The sequence below is a fragment of the Hypanus sabinus genome, chromosome 7 (assembly GCF_030144855.1).
Source record: "Hypanus sabinus isolate sHypSab1 chromosome 7, sHypSab1.hap1, whole genome shotgun sequence".
Classification (NCBI taxonomy): Eukaryota; Metazoa; Chordata; class Chondrichthyes; order Myliobatiformes; family Dasyatidae; genus Hypanus; species Hypanus sabinus.
The window spans coordinates 164,101,773-164,128,311 of record NC_082712.1 but is presented as its reverse complement, the minus strand read 5'-3'; the positions used below and the strand labels follow the sequence as shown (position 1 = coordinate 164,128,311).

Genomic DNA, 26,539 nt, shown 5'->3' with positions numbered 1-26,539 from the left:
CACTCAGTGATTTGGGAACAGCTTCTTCCCCTCTGCCATCTGATTCCTAAATGGACATTGAACCCATGAACACAACCTCACTTTTTTAATATATATTATTTCCGTTCATGTACAATTTTTAATCTATTCAATATATATATGCTGTAATTGATTTATTTTTTCATTATTTTTTTCTTCTCCTTTATGTATTGCTTTGAACTGCTGCTAAGTTAACAAATTTCACGACACATGCCAGTGAGAATAAACCTGATTCTGATTCTGAAGGGCAGGAGCTGGACTTAGTTTTCAGAGGCTGTTTGAGACGTATTCCATTGAGAGCACTTAAAAGGTAGTGCGAGCTAATTGTCACTACCACCCTCACCTATAACAATCTTAAAGAACCACTATTAGGCCCACCTGTATACCTGCTTCACAATGTGCCTGATCGGCCAATCAGGTGACAGCTACTCAATGCATAGAAGCATGCAGACATCGTCAAGAGGTTCAGTTGTTGTTCAGACCAAACATCAAAATGGGAAGAAATGTGATCTAAGTGACTTTGACCATGGAATAATTATTGGTGACAGATGGGATGGGTTGAGTATCACAGAAAATGCTGATCTCCTGGGAAATTTAGGCCATAAGGCATTGGTGCAGACTTAGGCTATTTGGCCCATTGAGTCTGCTCTGCCATTTCATCATGGCTGATCCACTTTTCCTCTCAGCCCTATTCTCCTGCCCTCTCCCCATATCCCTTCATGCCCTGACCAATCAAGAATCTATCAACCTCTGCCTTAAATATACATACAGACTTGGCTTCCACAGCTCCCTGTGGCAACGAATTCCACAGATTCACCACTCTCTGGCTAAAAAAAAAATTGCTCCTTATCTCCGTTCTAAAATGACACCCCTCTATTCTGAGGCTGTGTCCTCTGCTCTTAGACTTTCCCACCATAGGAAACATCCTCTCCACATCCACTTTATCAAGGCCTTTCACCATTCAATAGGTTTCAATGAGGTCAGCCTTCATTCTTCTGAATTCTAGTGAATGCAGGCCCAGAGCCACCAAACACTCTTTATATGAAAAGCCATTCTAACCTGGAATCATTTTCATGAACCTCCTTTGAAGCCTCTCCAGTTTCAGCACATTCTTTCCACTATAAGGAGCCCAACCCTGCTCTCAGTTCTCCAATCCAGGCCTTACTAGTGCTAGTCCTCTTGAAATGAATGCTAATGTTGCATTTGTCTTCCTCACCACAGACTCAACCTGCCAATTAACCTTGTGGGAATCCTGCACAAGCTCTCCGAAGTCCCTTTGCACCTCAGTTTTTTTGTATTTTTTTTCTCCATTTACTAAATAATTCACCCTTTCATTTCTGCTACCAAAGTGCATGACCATGCACTTCCTGACACTGTATTCCATCTGCCATTTCTTTGCCCATTCTCCTAATCTCTCTAAGTCCTTCTGTAGCCTCTCTACTTCCTCAAAACTATTTGCCCCTCCAGCTATCTTCATATCATCTGCAGTCTTTGCAACAAAGCCATCAATTCCTTCATCCAAATCGTTAACATGTAATGTAAAAAGAGTTGGTCCCAACACACACCCCTGTGGAACACTACTAATCACTGGCAGCCAACCAGCAAAGGCTCCCTTTGTTCCCGCTCTTTGTCTCCTGCCAGTCAGTCACTGCTTTATCCATGCAGGAATCTTTTCTGTAATACCATGGGCTCATTGCTTGTTAAGCAGCCTCATGTGTGGCACCTTGTAAAAGGCCTTCAGAAAATCCAAGTACACAACATCAACCAAATTTCTTGTCTATCCTGCTTGTTATTTCTTCAAAGAATTCCAACAAATTTGTCAGGCAAGATTTTCCCTTTAGAAAACCATGCTGACTATAGCCCATTTCATCATGTAACCAGAAACCACATCCTTGACAATCGACTCCAACATCTTCACAGCTGCTAAAGTCAGACTGACTGGCCTATAATTTCCTTTTTTTCTGCCTCTCTCATTCTGTGAAGAGTTGAGTGGCATTTCCAACTTTCCAGTCTTCCAAAACCATTCCAGAATCTAGTCCACCATTACCTCTTCAGCATCGTTTCAGCAGTCCAATATCCTCTCTCGCCTCTTTTTTACACTTAATGTATCTGAAGAAACTTTTGGTATCCTCTGTAATATTATTGGCTAGTTTACTTTTGGATTCCATCTTTACATTATTAATGACCTTGTTAGTTGCCCTGTTGGCATTTGAAAGCTTCTCAATCCTCTAATTTTTGCTCTACTATATGCCCTCTCGTTGGCTTTTATGTTGGCTTTGACTTCTCTTGTTAGCCACAGTTGTGTCATTTTGCCTTTAGAATACTTCTTCTTTGGAATGTATATATCCTGTGCCTTCCGAATTGCTTCCAGAAATTCCAGCTATTGCTGTTCTGCAGTCAACCCTACCAGTGTTCATTTCTAGTCAATTCTGACTACTCCTCTCTCATGCTTCTGTAATTCCCTTTACTCCACTGTAATACTGATATATCTGACTTCAGCTTCTCCTTCTCAAATTTAAGGGTGAATTTGATCATATTATGATCACTTAAACCTAAGGGTTCTTTTACCTTCGGCTCTCTAATCCATTCTGGTTCATTGCACATCAACCCATCCACAATAGCTGATCCTCTAGTGGGCTCAATCGCAAGCTGCTCTAAAAAGCCATCTCATAGGCATTCTAGAAATATCCCAACTTGGAATCCAGCACCAACTGATTTTTCTCAATCTATCTGCACATTGAAATCCCCCATGACTAGCTCTCGGTGTGTCACCAGTATTTCTTTCCAGTTCACATCTTGGGCCTCATTCCTGGCCAAGGTTGTTTCTCAGTCAGCCTCCTTAACCTCCCTCACATTACATCTTCTGCTTGTACCATCCTGTCCGCCACCGTTATCTCTTAATAAACAAAGGCTGAGTATAATACATGGAGTACATTTCAGCTAATTAGTGCTGCTAGCTAAACAGATGTTCCTTAACTGCCACAGTATGTAGCTAAGAGAATACAAGGTATCTAGTAAAACAATACATAGCAAAATGTGTCTAGTAAAATAATACATAGTAATATTCAGTACATAGGAGTGAGTACATAGTGGTTATATTTCAGGTATATATAGTGATTATGTCAGGTATATTTCTCAATATAATCCCCCCTTTGAGACCCACAGGGTCTCACACAGAAAGAGAACACTCAGAGGCCGTGCACCAAAGCCAAAATAAAGTCCAGTATTTTAATCCCAAATTTGGGTCAACTACAATTTCTGTACTCGGAGCTCAAAATCATCCCTCTGTTACCCTAGGCTGCTGAGCCAAAAACCTGTCCCTCCATAGCTGAGACAGGGAAGAAGACTCAGACACCTTTACAGACTAGTGTCCACATCATTAACTCCCTCCAGTCCATTTGATGCATCGCGCAGACTGTAGCAGTACCTCATTGGTTTTTCTCCTTGTCTGGGGTCAGATTCAACAATTTCCAGGAGCATCAGGAATCATTTTGCTGTCGCACGCACTATCAAAGTCTTGAGACATGGACGAAAACAGCACAGAATAAGTGCACAACTTATCAATACAACACCTGCAGCTATTGCCATTTTGGTCAGCATCCCATCCCTCTAGTCTGCTTTCTAACCAGTCTGCCCATAACTCCTCTGCCCCCCTCCTTGGGACTTCCAGTCCTGTCTGGGCTGTTGCTTAAATCTACTCTGTCCCTGATAGGGCATCTGTGGAAATGCTCCTCCGAAGACATTCATTATTGGTATGGGGTTTTCTGGCCCTTGACTGACAGAATGACCGGTTCCTCCATCTCGTGGTGCTTCATTCACTTTAATGGCTGTACTCACACTGGTGGTGCCTGGCAGCATCTTTTTGCTTTTTCCTTTTTCTGAGCTGCATTTGCAATAGCTTTTGCTGCACCTCTTCTTGCTGCTCAGCCAGCTTTCGTTTGTCTCTCTGATACTTCTCCGCAGCGTGGACTATCTTTCAGCTATGATTCAGTGATGCCTGCCGCATCATACATGCCAACCTGTAACTGTGCTGCAAGACTATCTACCTTATTCAGTGTACCATGTGCATTCAAATATAAGACCTTCAGTCCTGTATTCACCCTTTTCAATTTTGTCTACCTTTTGTGAAGTAACTCATTCTGTAGACTGCAGTTTTGGCCTACCGTCTGTCTCTCCTTGCTAGGAGTTCCACTATACATTGCCTCTGTTTGTAAACCAACTACCTCTGCTTCAGCACTATCACTCTGGTTCCCATCCCGCTGCCAAATTAGTGTAAACCCACCCAAACAACTGTAGCTAATCTGTCAGCAAGGATATTGCACCCTGTCAGGTTCTGGTGTAACCTGTCCCTTTTGTGCAGGTCATATCTTTCCCAGAAGAGACCCCAATGATCTATAAATCTGAACACCTACACCCTGTACCAGTTCCTCAGTCGCGCATTCACCTGGCAAATCAATCTTCTCTTACCCTGACTGGTGCGTGGCACAGGCAGCAGTCCAGAGATAACTACCATGGAGCTCCAGTTTCTCAGCTTTCCACCTAGCTCCCTAATATCTCTTCAGAACCTCCTCACCTTATCTACCTATGTCATTGGTGCCAATATTTGCCCTTGAGAATGCCATACAAACTGATCGGAGACCCATGATCCTGGCACCAGGGAGGCAACATAGCATCCAGGCGTTATTTTCATGCGGAACAGTTTACAGGAAATAGTGCAAAAAGAACTACCAGTGAATGGTAGTTCTGTGCCAGAAATACCTTGTTAACGAAAAAGGTCAGCAGGGAGTGGCTAGAGTTGTTCAAACTGACAGGAAGGTGGCAGTAACTGGAATAACCACATGTTACAACAGTTGTGTGTGGAAGACCAAACAGGGTTTCCCTTCTGTACCTAATGAAAGGGCCACTGATTGTATTGACTGATTACACAACATTTCTGATGTGTTTTGGATGGAAAATCCAAAGCAGGGTATGGTTTAAAATAACTATAACAAAAAATTTTCACAGATTGAAAGATTGATTGGCATGGTAGTGTAGCAGTTAGTGTATCACTATTATTACTGCACGAGCAACCTGTGTTCAATTCCCGCCGTGGTCTGTAAGGAATTTGTACGTTTTCCCTCTACCTGCACGAGTCTCTTCTGGGTGCTCCAGTTTCCTCCCACATTCCAAAGACGTGGTTTAGTGGGCTAATTAGTCCCATTGATGTAATTGGGCAACATGGGCTCATTGGAGCGGAAGGGCCTGTTACTTTGCTGTGTCTCTAAACAAAATCAAAATAAATAAAATAGAGAAATAAAGGAGAGAGCCTTGGAGGTAGAGATGGGGAGACATTATATAAAAATGTCAAAATTGTAATCTCACTTCAAAAATGATAGCTAAAATGGAGAACGCAATGAATGTTGGACATTTGATCCAGCAACTTCCTCACTTACAGACCCCAATCTGTTTGGAGTGGCAACAAGGTCTCCCCTGCAATCTCTATCACCACTTAGCCCCCTGCTCGACTCGCTAAGCAGAACTCCAATGCCATATTTGCTGATGACACCACTGCTGTAGGCTGAATGAAAGGTGGTGATGAATCAGCATACAGGAGAGAGATTGAAAATCTAGCTGAGTGGTGTCACAACGACAACCTCTTACTCAACGTAGCAAAACCAAGGAGCTAACTATTGACTTCAGGAGGAGGAAACCAGAGTCCTCATCAGAGCATCAGAGGTGGAGAGCATCAGCAACTTTAAATACCTCAGAATTATTATTTTGGAGGACCTGTTCTTGGCCCAGCAGTTAAGTGCAATTATGAAGAAAGAACAGTAACACATCTATTTAGAAGTTTGTGAAGATTCGGCATGACATCTAAAACTTTGACAAACTTATAAACTTGTACTGGAGAGTATATTAACTGGCTGCATCACAGCCTGGTGTGGAAATACTAATGCTCTTGAACAGAAAATCCTACAAAAAGTTGTGGGTATGTCCCAGTGCATCATGACTAAAGCCATTCTCACATCATCATCAGGGATCCCCACCAACCAGGACATGCTGTCTTCTCACTGTGGCCATCAGAAAGAAGTTACAAGAGTCTCATAACTCACACCACCAGGTTCAGGAACAGTTATTCCCTTCAACCATCAGGCTCTTGAACCAAAGGACATAACTTCACTCAACTTCACTTGCCCCATCTTTGAACCGTTTCCACAACTTATGGACTCACTTTCAAGGCTCTTCATCTCATGTTCTTGATATTTGTTGCTTATTTATTTATGATTATAGTTGTTTCTTTCTTTTAGTATTTGCACAGTTTGTTGTCTTTTACATACTGGTCGCACTCCTGTTGGTGCGGTTCATTGATTTTATTATGGTTATTATTCAATTATGGATTTATTGAGTATGCCCACAAGAAAATAAATCTAAAGATTCTGTATGGGATATAATTGTATTTTGATAATAAATTTCCTTTGAACATTTTGCTTACCATAGACTGAATAACATATTAATGCTTTATCTGTTTCAGAAATCCGGAATGGAAACCTGAAGGCCATCCTGGGTCTCTTCTTCAGTCTTTCCCGATATAAGCAGCAACAACAGCAGGCACAGAAGCAGCAGCATCAGCCCTCAGTTGTCTGCCAGCAGCAGGTGCCTCAGCATCTTCCTCCTCAGCATTCCCAGTGTCAGCTTGGCCTTCAGCAACAGGCACAGGGCACACCTTACACCCAACCTCACCACCAAGTGCAACCACAGTGCCAACAGAAAGCACAGTTGGAAATGCAGTCAAGGTTTGCTTTGACTTTTACATTGATAAATGGAACGCTTTTCAATGTGAAATATTGATGTTACTATTAAAATAAAGACTCATAGGGAAAATCCAAAGTGTGATCCTGGTATTGGGGTTCATTCCAGTGTTTTGGAAAGTATTTTGATATCAATTTTCAACATAGTGGACTGGAGTGGGTGAATGATCTACTTCTCAGAAACATAGAACAGTACAGGCCCATTGGCCCATGATGTTGTGTCACTTTTTTACTTACTCCCAGATTAATGTAACCCTTTCCTTCCTACATACAGTAGCCCTTAATTTTCCTGTCATCCATGAGTCTATCTAAGTGTTTCCTAAATGTCTCCAATGTATCTGCCTTTATAACCATCCAGGCAGCACGTTCCATGCACCTACCACTCTCTATGTAAAAAAAAAACTTGCCTTTAACATCACTCCCCATACTTTACTCCATTCATATTAACATAATGGACCCCTCATATTAACGATTTTCTCCCTAGGAAAAAGTCTGGCTGTCCACTAGATCTGTGACTTGTATCATCTTGTACATTCTATCAAGTCACCTCTCTGCTGTAGGATTCCATAGTCTGCCTTCTAACTCATTGGTTCATCATGAAGCATTGGAAATGAAATTATTGCTTGTAACTGTATCTTCTAAAGATTGTTTTTGGTAATAATTTGAGAGATCCAAATAGCAAGGAATTCTCTTTGTCCTAATTTATAGTAGGTATACTGATCTCATCCACCATGACAAGTTGTGAAGTGCAATTCAACAAAAAATAATTGATTAAATCATGTCAAGGGCACTTAGAAGAGGGGTTACCACCCCTCCCTGGTAAAGCTTCACAGTATGTATTTGATTCTTTCACCTTCAACCAGGAGTGGGTAGCAAAAACTGCTTTGCAAACATGATTCACAAAGATAAAGGAATGATTTTTGAAGATGTTGGATAGAAATGGGTACTATTACAATTCATCCAAAAATGCTTGGACTGTATGCATTTTAGGCAAAATATTGTGCTTAAATGTAATTTAGTAATTTATCTGGTGGGATCTAAATCCAAGCAAACCCTATCCAATTGCACTGTGGAAGTCCTACCTGACATGGACTGCAGAAGTACATTTATGACCAATGTATATATACATTATACAACCTTGAGATTCATCTCCTAATAGGCAGCCATAAAATGAAAAAACCCAAAAGGACCCATTCTTTTTTTAAAAAAAGACTATCAAGCACCTAATGTACATAGAGAAAAAACACATCGCACAAGCAGATAGCATTCTGAGTCGAAGTCCGCAAGGAGCGTTCTGTCGTTCAGCTTGGTTCAGTGTAGAGCCAAGTCGTGCAACTGGCCTGTCCCTTGCCTCATGCCCCATCATCCTGACCTTTTCCATCTGGACCGGTGCCTAAATTGACGTCCAAACATCAGGTTCAATCTCCTCCAAATGCTCTGGTGCCAGGATCCCACCACCTCCATTTGGACGGTACCCAATCTTTCTTATTTGGCCCTGTGTTTAAATCTCTGTCCAAACATCGGGTTTAGTCACCCCTGACCTGCTCGGTTGCTTGGACCCTACCGCCTCGATTCAGCCTGTAACCAACCTTTCAGATTCAGCCCTGCGTTAAGTCTCTGTCCAAACATCAAGTTCCGCCACTTCAGTATGCTCTGCTGCCCAGACCTCACCAACTCAATCTGGTCTTCGGCACGCAGCGCTTAAAACGATCAAACCTTCCTTGCTCTTGGCGATAGGCCCACCACCTTGCCTTGACTCTGTTCTGCTGCTTCGAATTGCCTCCAAGTCTAAAGAGAAGATACAGACTATAACTAACGATGATCATTTGCTGGAAAAAGTGAGATTAATAAAGCAGTTAGTTTTCTTTTTTTCGTTAGCCACCAGTCAAAAGTTCACCAGCACCCATCTTAAACTGGAGTGAATCCCACACCTTGTAAATACACACAGAAAAACTTAACCCGACTTTTAAACTCATGCATTTTTATTTAGAGTACCCATTTCTCATTCAATAGTTGAATGATACTCAATTGTAACAGTTCGAGAGTAACAATTTTTGAAGCTGCCAGATAAAAGTAGTACTAGGGCAGAGGCAAGCTATTGACTTACAGTTGTGTTGTCTTCATGGTTTAGTCTTTGTAAACGAATTACGTTTTAACCTGATATTATTTTGTGAATTTAATTCACTGCTTGGGTTTTGTTTCACCATGAAAGCAACAGTTTGGAACTCAGTGAGGGAAAAAAAGTGTTAATGTTGGATCTGAGTATCATTTCAGGCGATGAAAATTTGGATCTCTGTCAATTCTCTTGGTCACAGTTGACGAACAACATCTGTGCTGTATTATCCCCGTGGAAGCCTTTGGAAATGCATCGCATATAGCACTGCACAAGAGAGAAGATGATATTTGTTATTGATGTGGGTGCTGAAGGCGAAACCTGGCATCTAAGTGGGATCTTGCTAGTCTGTATGGATCAGCAATGTGGTTCATTTCTACAAGAAGTCATTGGGGAGGGCATAAGTTAAAATCATTCTCTTTTTGTCCTTGTTGCATTCCAACTTGATGTGTGCGATAGCTAATGCTTAGTGGGAAACTGAAGATATATTGCAGACCTGTCCCTCTGGCCATTCGCTAGGGGATACGTGAAAGATTTACAAAAAATTACAGTTGTGGGCCCACACCTACTTGTTCAGCCACACTGCCCCAAATCTGTAAATCTTTTGACCAAGCAGGGCACCCGAGGATCAAGCATTTCTCAATTTGACAGTAAAGAAAATGGATATAATTTCTCTGATCTTTGCAAGAATCTGACAGTTTTGCTGTACACCATTTCTGGATTTGCATCAGAATTCAACCAAAAGTTACCTCCAGTATTATCCCTTTCATTCATTTGAGATGCTTTGTACATGTGCAAGAGCCCAGAATATTATAGTAAATTTCTGATTGCTAGTATAATCTGTTGTTGATGAAGGAAGGTAGCTTGTTTTGGCATTGATTTCCCTTCCCAGTGGAGTGATGTACCTCAGTGAAGTTATTCTTTGATGCAAGTTAAATAGGGTGCCTAATCCAGTTGATTGTGTAGCCTAGTGCAAAAACTGACCATGACTATTGCTAGAGATTGCAATTAAGAAATCGTGCAGATTCACAGCAAACTTTGGGAAATAGTTCCCAATTTGCAACAATTCCAAGGCAAGTTCCAGGATATCAGAAAAACTCATGATAAAACTCTCCTGAAGTCTTTAGGAACACAGAACCATATAGAATTGGTTATCTATATTGTGCTGACTATATACATCATATATAGGTAACTTGACAGCATTTAATCTATTCATCTTCCAAAATAATTATCCATCATCCTGTGTGAATTTCTAGCATTCTCTCCTTCCACTGGTTCTATGTGTAAACTATTCCACATATTTACAATCTTTTACCTAAGGAAGTTTTACCTTCAAACACAAGGAAATCGACAGATGCTGGAAATCCAAGGCAACACACACAAAATGCTGGAGGAGCTCACTAGGTCAGGAAGTAAGTACGGAAAGGAATGAACAGTCGATGTTTGGGGTTGAGAACCTTCATCAGGACTGACAGAGTCTCAGCCCAAAACGTCCGCTGTTTATTCCTTTCCGTAGATGATGTCTGACCTTCTGAGTTCCTCCAGCACTTTGTTTGTGTTGCCAAGGTTTTATCTTCGCAGCTTTCCACTTCTAACTTTGTATTTCTTAAGCCTTATTTCAGAAACGGTGTTAACATAAATATTCATTTAATGTTTCAGTTAGTATTAAGCATAATGATATAAATATTCCTATATCACTCTTTCATCCTAGTCCAATTACTAACTTCAAGTCTCGAAAGGTTACTTTGTCAAACAGTTTTGAGAATTGTACTTAATATTCTGTGAGTATTTGGATCTAGGTTAAAATTTGCTTTGTAGCTTCTGAAGTCTTTGGAAGTGGAGAATGGAACTGTGGAGCCGAGGAGTTCGACAAAGACTCATGTTGCATGTTCTCTGCTGTTGCTATTCTATCATGCTCTCTCTCTTATTCATGATCATATTTTTCCTTTCTTCTTCTCTGTCATGCAGTGTGTCATCCAGGTTACCATCACAAAGCAAAAGCACAAGAATTGCGCCCACTCAGAGAAAGACCTCTAGGTCAGCTGGTCTTGCTTGTTTTTAGCCCACTGATCGCTTTTAACATCTGAGGCATCTTACGTGACTGTAACTGCATGGCCAGCCATTGTGCGAGCTTGCTAAGTAGCAAGGGTACCTTAACCGCAGTGCTTGCCGAAGTAGAAACAGAAGTTCTGCAACCATTCAGCAAGTTGGGCAGCAGCATTTGGGGACGGAGAAACGGAATTAGCATTTGGGATGTGAGATCATTGGCCTGAAATGTTAACCCTGTTTCTCTCTCCACAGATGCTATCTGGCTTGCAAACTGTTTCCTGCATTCCTTATTTTCCCTTCAGATTTGCAGACTCTGCAGTATTTTGCTTTTGTCGCAATGCTTATTGAGCTCAGCAATAAATAGCTTTGTTTTTTCTGTTACTTAAGAGTGCAGTCCTCTTTTTTTTGATGTGCGTGAGTTATGTGTATCACCTCTGTTGGTAATCTTCCCTGGCCCTCTTGAAACAATTGATTCCTTGCTGGAGACCCTTCAGTACTTTACACTCTTGACTAATTAACTCCCAGTGGTATATTTCAGCCAGTCTTTAGTTGAAGTTGAAATGTTCAGCTGTGCAATTAGTTAATTTGCTAATTGACTCCAAAATTGGTAAGTTTACAGAGATCTGAAAATGTTTCATAATGGGGATTAAATCAGTACTTTATTTGTGCCTTGGCTTGGTCGAGTGTGCTGATTGCTCTGTACAAAGCTTTTGTTTAAAGCTGTGAATAGCAGTAAAACACTGTTCCAAAATATTCTCCTAACCCTCGATAGAGTAATATTTTAAAATGATTTAATCTTTTAATCTGCGGTTGTTGAAAATTGAATTTGGAGATGTACATGAATGTTAAAGGAGTAGAAAAAATTTACAATACTGCATCTTAGTCATCATTCACAGTTTTGTAAACAGAACTCAGAGCTTAAATGATTTGCCCAAAATTGGAAATCTTTACTTTTGTGTGTCCAGTTACACCTACTTTTCAATTTTGTAAATGGCAATAGTCTGAAGAATATGACTGAGCAGTGTTTTACAGCAGATCTCCAGTCTGAATTCTAGAGGAAATGCGGTTTCAAAGAACTTAGATTGTACTGATCCTAACCTTTTTTATAATGCTGTTTTTGTATATCTGCTGGAATTCATATAGTGTTATACTATTGTATATATTCTTTACACAAGAATAGAATATATTCTATTTTTTTTAAATAACCATTTATAATTTTTATGCACATATATGTGGGACTGAGTTGTACAGGAAAAGTAATAATCCATTTTGGCTAGAATTCTGAATATATGAACAATATATTTTGTGTGCAGATAATCCCATTTTCATTGTTCCTATGTTTTGGACTGGAGATCTTCTACTGTTCTGATGTCTTGTTAAGCATATGTAAGAGGTCTTTGAGACAATAAATTAATTTGTTACAGAGCAGCTCTTTAAAATTATGTAAATTCAGCCTGTTGATACTTAGATTGATTTGCATCTTGGTCCATCAAGGGCCCTGAATGCCATAGTCGTGTGGAGGGGACTCTCTTCATCTTTCTCCCCAATATGATTCAATCAATATTCACTTCAATTTACTTTAATATTTTCTCTTGACTGCCATCTGACCAAATGTTAGGACAGGATTTCCATTCACAAGCTGCATATGTATCTCCTCAAACATTTAATTTCGATTACATGATTTTAATGGCATGCAGTGTATCTTCATCAGTGTTCACGGCACCATATTGATGTCAGCACTGTGAAATGTGTCTGAATTAGGAACTATGTCATTGGTATGGGTTTTTGTTTGGTAACAACCTTGCTTCACATCATTCTGTTCAATGTTAGCAGTTTTTCAGTTTGGTTGGTTACCTCCTGTTTTTATCTGTTTAACTCCAGGCTTCCAGCACCCACCACGAGATTGTCAGCTGCAGGCAGTGAGACCAAGACTCGTGTGTCCACCAATGCCAACAACAGGCGCAGTCAGAGCTTTAACACCTTCGATAAATCCAAATCTGGTCATAATCCAGCAGTAAGCAATGACAAAGGTATTTACATCTTCAGCAGCTTCTTAGTGTTCTTGGTGAAGATTTGACCCCTGTTGATGTTATCTCACTTCAGCTGAAGCCCCAAACAGGCACTCAAATCTATTCATGTGGATGTGTACTTGGATTTAAAGTGCACACTCTCAGATAAATCAAAGTCAAATTATGGAGGCAGACAGCAGAGGTAAAAGCCACTTGGCTCACTGTGCTCTTGCCAACCATTCTACACCAATTCCATTTTTCATTGTAACCATATTCTGTTCACAACCTCTCCCACCATTTCTGAAACTAATTAAACACAAGGAGGACAGTTTATAATGGCCAGTTAATCTATAAACCTGCACAGGAATTATTGATGAAACAGTCCTGCAATAATGCAAAAGTTATTTTCCTAAGTACCCTCATGTTGTGGAAAGCTGTGTGATAGCAGAACAGGCTGTAGTTGTCTTCAGGGCCCATATCACACTATAACCAATGCAATCTACAGAATGCAGATTGTGCTCCCTAATTCGTCTATCATGTCAGAACCAATTCACATCATGGAAATATGCATTATATTAGTATTCTGTTAAAATCTCCAAAAATCCCCAGTAGGTAACTCTTTAAGAAGCGAACAAAGGTTCAGGAGAACAGGGAACATGCTTGGAGAGGCTAAAGGATTAGCTGTATTTTGAGGAAAGAATACAGCTGATCCTTTAGCCTTCCCAAGCATGTTCCCCATTCTCTTGAACCCTTGTCTTCATCTTTGAGTTATTTACCAGGGATTTTTGGAGATTTCAAGAGTGTAATGCATTGGATAATTTTTGTTTCAATGCAATGAGTAAATTTATATTGTTTGAATTTTGGCAGTTTGGTCTTTTCCACTGAGAATTTTTACAAAGCAGTTATATGGTTGTGCACAATGTTGATCTTTGAAAATGTCTCACTGGAGATTTCTGGTTTGTATCAATGACTTTTCTGTTGAGGAGCCCATCTCCCTCCTGCCAGCAGAGGGAGGTAGTGTGTGGAGAAGCAGAAACATTTTGATTATGTTTTGTGTAAATTCCATTCATCCAGTCAAATTACTGAGTTATTGATCTCTTTTTCCTTTCCATTCTATCTCGTGTCATCTACAGGGCATAGGCTTCATATCAGAAGTGGGCAAAAACTCTGTGATCTCAATTATATCTTTAGAAGTTGCTTCAAATATAAAAGCAAAGCCAAAGAATCCCAGTGCATCTTGTGAATCTGCTGGGGAAGACAGAGCCCAGTGTTTGCAAATCTGTGAGTCGGTCGGAGGTTGTAGACAGCCTGTCGTGGGGTTAGGGGACTGTGTACATGTAGGGTGGGAGGGAGGATGGTAAGAGACTTGTTTTGCTGTTACTGTCCTGTTGCCCGGAGTGTTCTGCCGAGCATTGTGGACGTGTTATATTGGCACTGGACATTTACAGGCTGTCCTTAGCGCATCCGCGGATTTGTTGGTTGTTGGTGAAAATGATGCATTTCCCTGTCCATTTCCAAGTCCATGTGATAAATAAAACTGAATCGGATGCATTATACCTGTGCCACAATCAGGTGAAAATCAGCCACACAGAAAAAATCAGCTTTTTCAGTGGAAAAGCTCAGGGTCAGATCCCTCTCCTGCTTCCCTTCATGGTCTTGCAGAACTTCTCCCTTCAAATATTTAGTCATTAGCCTGCTGAGAATTAATTTTGAATTTGCTTCCAAAGTACTTTCTTTGACATTCCCTCTTCTTCTCCCCAAAAATAACTTTCTCCCCTCTGAGAGATAATTATTCCTACATCTATTACAACTTATTACAACTCATTACAACTTATTCACGAGAAAGTCTGCATATGTTGGAAATCCAAAGCAACTCACACAAAATGTTGAAGGAACTCAGCAGGTTACACAGCATCAATGGAAATGAATGAACAGTTAATGTTTCAAGCCAAGACCTTCATTCCAGCTTCAGTCCTCACAAAGTTTCTTAAAATTAACTTCTCCTGTGCTTCTGCATATCAGGTCTGTTTTCTCATTATTTTAAACTTTGTACTTGATTATCTGTGAAACAAAGAACCATGCTATTTTGATCAATCTAGTTAGTTGCATTTGCATTAGATTGCCGTTACAATCTTGTGGTGGAAGTGTGCTATTGGGTAACAAAGGCAAAAAGATGCTCATTTAAGTGGGAAATTTTAAAAAAAAGCAGAATATGCCAAAACGTTGCCTGAACTGCTGAGTATTTCCAGAGATTTGCTTTTATTTTCAGATTTCCAGCATCTGTTTTTCTTTTGAATTTTCTTTAATATACAGCAAGTGAGAATACTGCTTCAAAATTAAGATTTTTAAATGATGTGTTAATTTATTACTGTGGCTCTGATAAAATAGTTTGTTATAATATGGAGCAGATTTTGGTACTTAGTCATCTTATAAAATTTTCTGCCTGTATGGAACTCTGGAGAAAATTACTGACAACAGCTGTTTGGAGTTTTCTCATACTCAGAACATAAACCATTCCAGAGTCAGCAGTATTGCTGACACACGAGCAGTAAATTTGCCCGTCAACTTTTGAGGTAAAATCATTGTGCCGTTGAAGTTTAATCTTGCTGGCACAGATGACATGGCGGTTCGCTGAGAGGTGAAGGATTTATGTCAGCTGATCACCAAATATAACATGATATTCAGCCAAGCTATATGATATGCAGGAAGAAAGTGTTACCTTATTAAAATAAATTGTTTAGTCCCTTGGCTGACACCTTTTTTCAGCCTGAAAGAATGACTGTGTGGAGATTTCTTTCTAAATATAAGGTCATAAGATCTTCTGAGGTGTAAAATTGTTTTGTAATTGAATCTTGGCTGTGGTTCAGTTAATAATAAATCATGAATCATCGATTACTGCCTGTAAATGAAGAGAGAGTTTGAATTTTTATGGATTGCTCAACATTCCAAAGCACTTTGCATTCAGTAAAATATGTTTGAAGTGTAGTCAGAAATGTCAAAAACATGACAATCGCAAGACATTGGCGTAGAATTAGGCCTTTTGGCCTATTGAGACTCTCCTCCATTTGATCATGACTGATTTATTATCCCTCTCAACCCCATGGCATTGAATTCCACAGATTCACCACCTCTGACAAAAGAAAGTCCTCCTCGTTTGTGCACACAGCAAGATCCCCATTTTAAACACAAACACAGTGGCTCGGATGCTGTCAGTGCACACTCTCCCTCCACCTTACCATCCGTCTCCGTGCGGCTTTTCATGAGACTGATTGCAACATCTTGTGTTAAAAAGTGGTTCACAGTGTTTGTAGTGCAGTGACGGGTATTAGACAAAGCGGGGTGGGGGAGGGGGCAAAGTAGAATGGTTGCTCAGGTTAACTACCTGGGGGAAGAAACTTTTAAGAAGGTGTGAAGTTTTTGTTTTAATAGCCTCATAGTGCTTTCCAGAAGGGAACTTTTGGAAAAGGCAGTTTGCGGAGTGGGCAATGTCTGAAGTGATTTTTCCTGCCTATTTGTTTGTACATACCCTACAGCAGAGTTTCCCAACCTGGGGTCCACAGACCTCTCGGCTAATGGTAGGAGTTCATGGCTTAAAAAAGGTTGGAAACCCTTGTCTTGCTGTTGGTGGATCAAATAGTCCAGTGATGACAAAAGAGGGAACAGCCGTGGTCTTTCTTAGCATAGAGCCAAATGAAAAGTGATCTGTCCAGGAAGTAAAATCTCCAAAATTCCTTCAGTGGTTCTCTGGATTGTAAGTCTGGGGTTTTGGCAGTAGTTTCAGACTCAAAAGTACAATTTTTCTCCCCTTCTGATTTAAAGGTGAGTGTGACTTGCAGTGATCCACAGCTCTTTGGAGAAAGTTAAAGCATTATAGAAATGTGGGGAAATTGGGAAGAAAGGACAAGATTTTTTTTAGGCTTATTATGTAGTCACAATGAAGTTATAATGTCCTAAATATATTTGAATAACCAAAGTTGAGTAAGCTGGCAGTAATGGCTGTGTAAAGGCAAGAATATCAATCCTGCAGCCATGTGGTGATGGATGCTTTTTGAAACCTCATTGGAAAGCTGCTCCCAGCAGTTGAAGAATGATTAATGTGACTGGAGGTTTACTTTTTGGGAAGGGCAAAGTTCTGGGACTTTTAGTTCTCCTTACAGAGAATCGAATAGTCTCTGAACTGGTGTTGATGAGGGTAGGGTTGGATGTCTGGTCCAGAAGACTGCACAATATTTCTGCATCTTTTACAACATAGAACATCCAACATTACAGCACAGTGCAGGCCCTTCAGTACACAACGATGTGCTGACCTTTCAATCTATTCTAAGTTAAAACTAACCCTTTCCTCCCATATAGTCCTCCATTTTTCTGTTATTCATGTACCTATTTAAATATCCTTATGTATCTAGTTGTGCCACGTACCTACCACTCTCTGTGTTAAAAAAAATCTTACCTTCCCTTTACTTTTTTCCAATCACCTTAAAATTCTGCCTCTTCCTTTTAGCCATTGCCACCCCGGGAAAGATCTCTGTCCACTCTTATCTATGCCTCTTATACATTTCCATCAAGTCACCTCTTGGCTTTCTCTCCAAAGAGAAAACCCCTAGCTCACTTAACCTAACCTATCTTCATAAGACATGCTCTGGTATCCAAGCAGCATCCTGGTAAATCTCCTTTGCCTCCTCTCCAAAACTGCCACATCCTTCCTATAATGAGGCAACCATTGCTGAACACAATACTCCAAGTGTGGTCTAACCAGGGTTTTATAGAACTGCAGCATTACCTTGCGGCTCTTGAACTCGATCCTCTGTCTAATGATGGGCAACACAACGAAAGCCTTCTGAACAACCCTGTCAACTTGAGTGGTAATTTCCAGCTATCTATGGGCATGGATCCTGAGTTCCCTCTGTTCTTCGCACTGCTAAGAATCCTGCCATAAACCCTATACCACTTTCAAGTTCGACCTACCATAGCAAATCACTTCACAGATTTTCGGGTTAAACTCCATCTTTTAATCCATCACTTTGAGTTTTTTAATCCCCTTTTTGTAGGAATTGGTGTCCAAATCAGTAACGTATCATACATTGTTCTTGTATAATAAGACTAGATGAATACCACACATCTTTATGGGTCCTTCTTTCTTTGTTGGCGATTTTGGCACAGGAGTCTATTAAACTCAGTCAATTACAGACAGGCGGACAGACAGACATACTTTATTAATCCCGAGGGAAATTGTGAATAGTGAAGAAATATAGCAATATAAAACCATAAATAATTAAATAATAATAAGTTAATCATGCCAAATGGAAATAAGTCCAGGACCAGCCTATTGGCTCAGGGTGTCTGACACTCCGAGGGAGGAGTTGTAAAGTTTGATGGCCACAGGTAGGAATGACTTCCTATGACGCTCAGTGTTGTATCTCGGTGGAATGAGTCTCTGGCTGAATGTACTCTTGTGCCTAACCAGTATATTATGGAGTGGATGGGAGACATTGTCATTGTCCAAGATGGCATACAACTTGGACAGCATCCTCTTTTCAAACACCACCGTCAGACAGTCCAGTTCCACCCCCACAACATCACTGGCCTTATGAATGAGTTTGTTGATTCTGTTGGTGTCTGCTGCCCTCAGCCTGCTGCCCCAGTACACAACAGCAAACATGATAGCACTGGCCACCACAGACTCGTAGAACATCCTCAGCATCGTCCGGCAGATGTTAAAGGACCTCAGTCTCCTCAGGAAATAGAGACGGCTCTGACCCTTTTTGTAGACAGCCTCAGTGTTCTTATAGTAAAATTATTATAGTAATAATTGTTATTATTACTTTAATATATAATAATATATACTATATAACAGTGTTATTATAGTAAAATTAAAGTTCCCTGATAATGCTCTGAATTAAAAAAAAGTGTCTTCCAACTTAAACTTTTGTTCCTGCAATGAAAACCATGACTCCATTTCCATTACCACTCATTGGCCATTGAAACTATTGTTGATACTGTGGCGGCTCATTTCCTAGCGTATGCGAACCGACTCACAATTAGATAGCCTACGGGGGTTTGCGAGCACAGAGCTTTGGAGCCTCTTCGCCATGGGGGGCCGGTTGACAGAGGCTTAAAAGTGAGGCTGAAGTTTTCGAATAAAGTTTTTCCTTCGACTGCAGTTACCGACTCCGTGTCGTAATTTTAGCGCTGTTTGTAGCACACCGCTACAATTGGTGACCCCGACGGTCCAAACGATTTTTGGACCAGAAATGACCGACGCCGCCTCTGTTCATGCGGTTTCGTTGAAACTGCCGGGTTTCTGGACACAGCGCCCGGACCTATGGTTCCAGCAAGCCGAAGCCCAATTCCACGTTCGCCGGATCACCTCAGAAGACACCCGCTACTACTACGTGGTGGGCTCCCTCGACCAGGACACAGCTGCCCAGGTCGCGGAGTTCGTACAGTCGCCCCCGGCAGACGGCAAGTACACGGAATTCAAAGCCCTGCTCCTCAGGATTTTCGGACTCTCACGGCGCGAGCGGGCTGCCCGTTTACTGCACCTGGATGGCTTGGGCGACAGACCTCCATCGGCTTTAATGAACGAGATGTTGTCTCTGGCCGAGGGACACACAGGCCTCATGTTTGAGCAGGCATTCCTGGAGCAGCTGCCCGAGGACATACGCCTGCTGCTGTCCGACGCGGATTTCAGTGACCCCGGAAGGTGGCAGCCCGGGCGGACTTGCTGTGGAACGCCAGAAAGGTGAGCGGGGCGTCCATCGCACAGATCACCCAGCCACGCTCCCGGCAGCAAACCAGTCCAGGCCCGGCCGCAGAGCCCACTAACCCCCGGCCCAATGACCACTGGTGCTTCTACCACCAGCGGTGGGGCGCAGAAGCCCGCCGTTGCCGCCCGCCCTGCAAGTTCCCGGGAAACGCCAGGGCCAGCCGCCGCTGATGGCTACGGCGGCTGGCCATCGGGATAGCCTCCTGTATGTGTGGGATAGCAGGTCGGGACGCCGCTTTTTGGTCGATACTGGGGCTGAGGTCAGCGTTTTACCTCCGACAAGTTACGACACTCGCAGCAGGGCACCGGGTCCCCCCCTGAGGGCCGTGAATGGCAGCACAGTAAGGACCTATGGCACCCGTCAGGTGCAGCTACAGTTCGGCCCCAGCCAGTTCACGTGGGACTTCACACTGGCCGCCGTAGCCCAACCGCTTCTGGGTGCGGATTTTTTGCGAGCTCACAGCCTGCTGGTTGACCTGCCCAGGAAGAGACTGGTACACGCCGAGACCTTTCAGACGTTCTCCCTGGGCGCGGCCCAGTTGCCAGCCCCTCACCTCGGCTCCATCACGCTGTCCGACAACGACTTCACCAGGGTCCTGGCGGAGTTCCCATCGGTTCTGGCACCGCAGTTCACAGCAGCCATGCCCAGGCACGGCGTACAGCACCACATCCCGACACAGGGACCACCCCTCCATGCCCGTGCTCGGCGGCTTCCCCCGGACAAGCTCCGACTGGCGAAGGAGGAGTTCCAGAGAATGGAGGAATTGGGGATCATCCGGCGGTCCGACAGCCCCTGGGCTTCCCCCCTGCACATGGTGCCCAAAGCGACGGGGGGCTGGAGACTGTGCGGCGACTACCGCAGGCTGAACGAGGCTACCACACCGGACCGCTACCCTGTGCCGCACATTCAGGACTTTGCGGCAAACCTGCACGGCGCCCGGATCTTCTCCAAGGTCGACCTTGTCCGAGGGTACCATCAAATCCCGATGCATCCTGACGACGTCCCCAAGACGGCTCTCATCACCCCGTTTGGCCTCTTCGAGTTCCTCCGCATGCCGTTCGGCCTGAAGAATGCCGCACAGACGTTCCAGCGGTTAATGGACGCGGTGGGACGGGACCTGGACTTCGCGTTCATCTATTTGGATGACATCCTCATAGCCAGCGGCAGTCGTCAGGAGCATCTGTCCCACCTCCGTCAACTCTGCGCCCGACTGAGTGAGTACGGTCTTACAATTAACCCTGCCAAATGCCAGTTCGGACTTGATACCATTGACTTCCTGGGCCACAGGATTACTAAAGACGGGGCAACCCCTCTGCCCGCTAAGGTAGATGCGGTCCGCCACTTCCCCCGACCCACCACGGTCAAAGGCCTTCAGGAATTCGTAGGTATGGTCAATTTCTACCGCCGCTTCCTCCCTTCAGCTGCCCGGATCATGCGCCCCCTGTTCGCCCTGATGTCGGGTCCGAGCAAGGACATTACCTGGGACGAGGAGTCCGCCGCCGCTTTCGTTCAAACGAAGGAAGCTTTGGCTGACGCCGCAATGCTAGTACATCCCAGAATGGACACCCCTACCGCCCTCACAGTGGACGCATCAAACACGGCAGTCGGTGGGGTGCTGGAGCAGCTCATCGCAGGTCGCTGGCAACCCCTGGCGTTTTTCAGCAAACACCTGCGGCCACCCGAGCTCAAGTACAGTGCTTTTGACCGGGAACTGTTGGCGCTCTACCTGGCAATCCGGCATTTCAGGTACTTCCTAGAAGGTCGGCCCTTCACCGCGTTCACGGACCACAAACCGCTTACCTTTGCGTTTACGAAAGCATCCGACCCCTGGTCATCCCGCCAGCAACGCCACCTGTCCTACATCTCTGAATACACAACGGATGTCCGGCACGTCTCGGGTAAGGACAATGTCGTGGCGGATGCGCTCTCTCGCCCTACCGTTCATGCCCTTTCCCAAGGGGTAGACTTTGAGGCACTGGCAGAGGCACAGCAGGTAGATGAGGAGATTCCGAGTTACAGGACTGCAGTCTCTGGTTTGCAGCTCCAGGACTTCCCCGTGGGCCCAGGTGAGAGGACCCTACTCTGTGACGTCGCCACCAACCAGCCCCGTCCGGTCGTCCCCGCAGCCTGGCGGCGACGTGTTTTCGACTCCATTCATAACTTGGCGCATCCCTCCATCCGGACAACTGTCCGGATGGTTTCCAGCAGGTTCGTTTGGCACGGACTCCGCAAACAGGTCAGTGAATGGGCCAGGACGTGCATGCACTGCCAGACGGCCAAGGTTCAGCGGCACACCAAAGCCCCACCGCAGCAGTTCCATCCCGCCCACCGGCGTTTCGACCACATTCATGTGGATATCGTGGGCCCCCTGCCAGTGTCGCGTGGAGCGCGTTACCTCCTGACTATCGTGGACCGGTTCACAAGATGGCCAGAGGCGGTCCCGCTCACCGACACCACCTCCGAATCTTGCGCCCGAGCCCTGATCGCCACCTGGATATCCCGCTTTGGTGTACCAGCCCACATTACCTCCGACAGAGGCGCCCAGTTCACCTCCAGCCTGTGGTCAGCTATGGCCAGCCTTTTGGGGACTCAGCTGCACCACACCACTGCCTACCACCCACAGTCGAACGGGCTAGTGGAGCGTTTCCACCGTCACCTGAAGTCGGCCCTCATGGCCCGCCTGCGAGGAGCCAACTGGGCAGACGAGCTTCCCTGGGTCCTTCTCGGCATCCGCACAGCGCCCAAGGACGACCTGCACGCCTCGTCGGCCGAGTTGGTATACGGCGCGCCCCTGGCCGTCCCCGGGGAGTTCCTACCAGCCCCGAGGGGGCAAGAGGAAGAACCCGCTGCAGTCCTGGGCAGACTTCGCGAGAAGCTCGGTAACCTGGCCCCCATACCCACTTCACAGCATGGGCGGCACCCGACCTGCGTACCCAAAGACCTACGGAACTGTAAGTTTGTGTTTGTACGAAGGGGCGGGCATCGGCCACCGCTGCAGCGGCCATACGAGGGGCCGTTTACGGTGCTCCGGAACAACGGGTCCACGTTCGTGCTGGACGTTGGGGGGAAGGAGGAGGTTTTCACGGTGGACCGCCTCAAGCCGGCCCATGTGGACCTGGCGCAACCGGCCGAGTTTCCGGCGCCTCGGCGCAGAGGCCGACCTCCCAAGCAGGTTCTGGCCCAGGCTGTGGACATTGGGGGGTGTATCGCCGGTTCTGGGGGGGGGGTTATGTGGCGGCTCATTTCCTAGCGTATGCGAACCGACTCACAATTAGATAGCCTACGGGGGTTTGCGAGCACAGAGCTTTGGAGCCTCTTCGCCATGGGGGGCCGGTTGACAGAGGCTTAAAAGTGAGGCTGAAGTTTTCGAATAAAGTTTTTCCTTCGACTGCAGTTACCGACTCCGTGTCGTAATTTTAGCGCTGTTTGTAGCACACCGCTACAATACTGCCTATCACGCATAATTTTATTAGCCTTTCTCCATACATCTCTTCTGTCCTTTTTGGTTAGTTACTTTAAATTTTACTTTTATATTTTAAAAAATATAAAATGTTTTATAATTTATCATGATATTAATTAATTGGGTAGGGTGTTCAATTCTGGCTTTTCTTGTGACATTTTTGATTCAGCAGGAACATTAAGTGAGTCAGAACCCGAGATGAAATACCTGGGGTGTGTAATTCAGTAGGTGATCGCAATTGGCAAAAGCTTGTAATTTGAACTCTCCCAAGTGCGAGCATTAAATGTGACATTCCTTAACATCTCTACATTGTAAAAAAGCAAGTGTCAACCAGATATGATAAAGTGGGATCTTTAAGGTCACAAAATGTAAATTTGGTGCTCCTCAAGGAATGAATCTTAGTTGAAACCGGTGTGTGGTTGGTATGGTCTATGTCAATACATTGTTCTGTTCCCCTGCAGAATTATCTTTGGACATGGATTTAAATAAACTTTTCTTATTCACATTGTCTTTCTACATTTGAAATAAAAATAAATATAGAAAGGAATACAAGAAATATTCTTTGCAATTTCAGTACTCTCAAAATTTTCCATTATTTTGCTGGGGCCTCTATTTGATCTCCATGAGCTTAAATATTTCATTCAGTAATCTTTAGGGCCTACACAAATTGTCCTTCTTTTTGTTTCTGTTACTGTATTTGAAAGATCTTTTATTTGTTGCATAGTTAAAGTGCTGGGGACACTTGATTGTAGGATTGAAAGTAAAAGGATACATAAATAAAAAATCTCTGTTTTCATATTTACTGTCATATTCGTTGCATACAACATTCCTTTTTACTTTTGCCTTTAATCTAGTGTAAACAATAAATAAGGCACAGGTGAAATTCCATGAAGTTGCGATTTAACAAGTCCCTATAATCAGTAAGACCTGTAGCCTCCTCGGTGCTGCTATTAAGTATGACATTTCTCCAAGGTATGTCCTGAAATAACCTTTGGGCTTCACACCTGCATCATCACGAAGGTTGCTTATTTCAACCTTTGTTTGACTCATGTTTGACTTCATTGTTCTGCTGTAATACACTCCAGACCTGACTATACCATAAGTCCAGTCCTGGCTGTTCTCCCAGGTTCAGCCTGGTGTCATTCCAAGCCTATACTGCATACACCACACCTCGTATCCAGTTCCAAACTCCCATATTTGCTGACTTGCATTGGCTTCCAGTTTAAACAGGAGTTCATCCTAGTCATCGTCTTGAACACAAGAAATTCGCTGGATGCTGGAAATCCAGAGCACCACACTAAAAATGCTGGAGGAGCTCAGCAGGTAAGGCAGCATCTGTGGAGAGGAATAAAGAGTTGACAATTCAGGCCAAGACCCTTCATTCCTCTCCAGGCTTCATGCTCTGAAATATATACTTTGGGACTCTGTTCTCTCCATTCCCCTTTTTCCTTTAAGACTAAACTAACTTCCCCGTTCAGTTGTATAATCTTCCATAAAACCCACCTCTGTAATCAAGCTTTGGATCACCTCTTTAATGTTTACCTTTACATAGTAATCACATTTTGATTTACAACTCTATGGATTACATTCTACTAATTTTACAGTGCTTTATAATTACAAAACCCATTCTTTGTCATTATTGATTTTGTGTCAGGCTGAAATTTTTTCTGCGTTTTGTTTCTTCAGCTCCTTTGTAAAATGATATTATTTGGAAAAATGTTCAATAATTGAGCATTAACCAAGAATTATGGCAAAAACTGACAGAATTCAAAAGTAAAAGCACTAACTTTTTATTCATGTGCTTACTATTAATAGACTAGTGGCTGAAACCTGACTATAAAAATGTTATAAAGTCCATGGTGATGTTGTTCGTAACAAGCTGCACCAAATAAGATAGCTAAAACTTATCTTTTATGTTTGATCTTGTAATAAGCAGAGTATATTTAATTCATTTCAAAACCAAAAGATGACGTTTTTGTAGAGCAAGTTCAAAGTCCAAAGCCAAGGCAAAGTGTATTGTATACACAAGTACCTGTATGTACAGGTGTATGGAAAACCTGCTTGCAGAAGCATCACAGGTAGCATTTACAAGAAAAACATAAGTTAAAAATAAATTATACAGAATTTTTATAAGAAAGAACAACTGAAAACAATTTTTAAAAAGCTAACGGATTTAGTATAAAATGATGAAAGTGTACACAAGTGCAGTGATTTAGGCTATGTTGGTTGGTTCAAGAAGCAAATGGCTGAAGGGAATTATCCGTTTCTGAACTTGATAGTGTGAGACTCTGTACTGCCTGTGTGATGGGTAACACCAGGGCACAGTTTTAAGGTGCTTGGAAGTAGGGACAGAGGAGATGTCAGGGGTAAGATTTTACTCAGAGAGTGATGAGTGCGTGGAATGGGCTGCTGGTGACGGTGGTGGAGGTGGATACGTTAGGGTCTTTTAGAAGACTCCTGGACAGGTACATGGAGCTTAGAAAAATAGAGGCTATGGGTAACCCTAGGTAATTTCTAAAGTAAATACGTGTTTGGCACAGTATTGTGGGCCAAAGGGTCTGTATTGTGCAGTAGGTTTTCTATGTTTCTATGATTTCTGTGATGAAGAAGTCCATCTGTGAAGAAAGATTGAGCGTTGGCCCTGTTGAAGTACAGAAGAATGAAAAAAAATTATATAGTCCTTCTATTCCTATTTCTTATGTTCTTTGTGTCTGTTACTGAATTGGTATTTTTAATTTTCATTTAATAGGAATTATATCTGTACAAGTAGATTTTGTTTTTGGACATTGGAATGTAATGGGAGGAATAGGGGCAGGAGTAGGCCATCTGGCCCATCAAGCCTGCTCTGCCATTCAATAAATTCAGGGCTGATCTGGCTGTTGACTGAGCTCCACCATTTTAGAATGGTGCAGGAAATACAGGGTTGTAGTTATGGGTGATTTCAACCTCCTTCGTATTGACTGGCCCCTCCTGACTGCAAGGGAATAGATGGGGCTGAATTTGTCAGGTGTGTTCAAGAAGGATTCCTGACACAGTATGTGGACTGGCCAACGAGAGGAGAGGCCATACTGGACCTAGTTCTGGGTAATGAACCTGGTCAGGTGGCAGACCTCTTGGTGGGGGAGCATTTTGGTGAGAGTGACCACAACTCCCTTAGCTCAGCATAGCTATGGAAAAGGATAAAAAACAGACAAAATGGGAAAGTGCTTAACTGGGGAAGGGCTAACTATGAAGGGATGAGGCAGGAACTAAAGAGAGCAAATTGGAAACAGATGTTCAAGGGTGAAAGCACAGAAGTAATGTGGAGGACATTTAGGGACCACTTGTGCTGGGTT

The 26,539-nt window shown here is 43.3% G+C and overlaps 1 protein-coding gene across 1 annotated transcript in view; it reads left to right on the top strand.

Annotated features, from left to right (window-relative positions):
* Positions 1–26,539, top strand: part of nav2a (neuron navigator 2a) — a 498,795-nt gene that overhangs the window by 160,896 nt on the left and 311,360 nt on the right. Inside the window, exons 5-6 of the mRNA XM_059976038.1 lie at positions 6,530–6,791; positions 12,850–12,998. Of these exons, the coding sequence (XP_059832021.1) occupies positions 6,530–6,791; positions 12,850–12,998 (411 nt within the window). The remainder of the gene's footprint in view (positions 1–6,529; positions 6,792–12,849; positions 12,999–26,539) is intronic.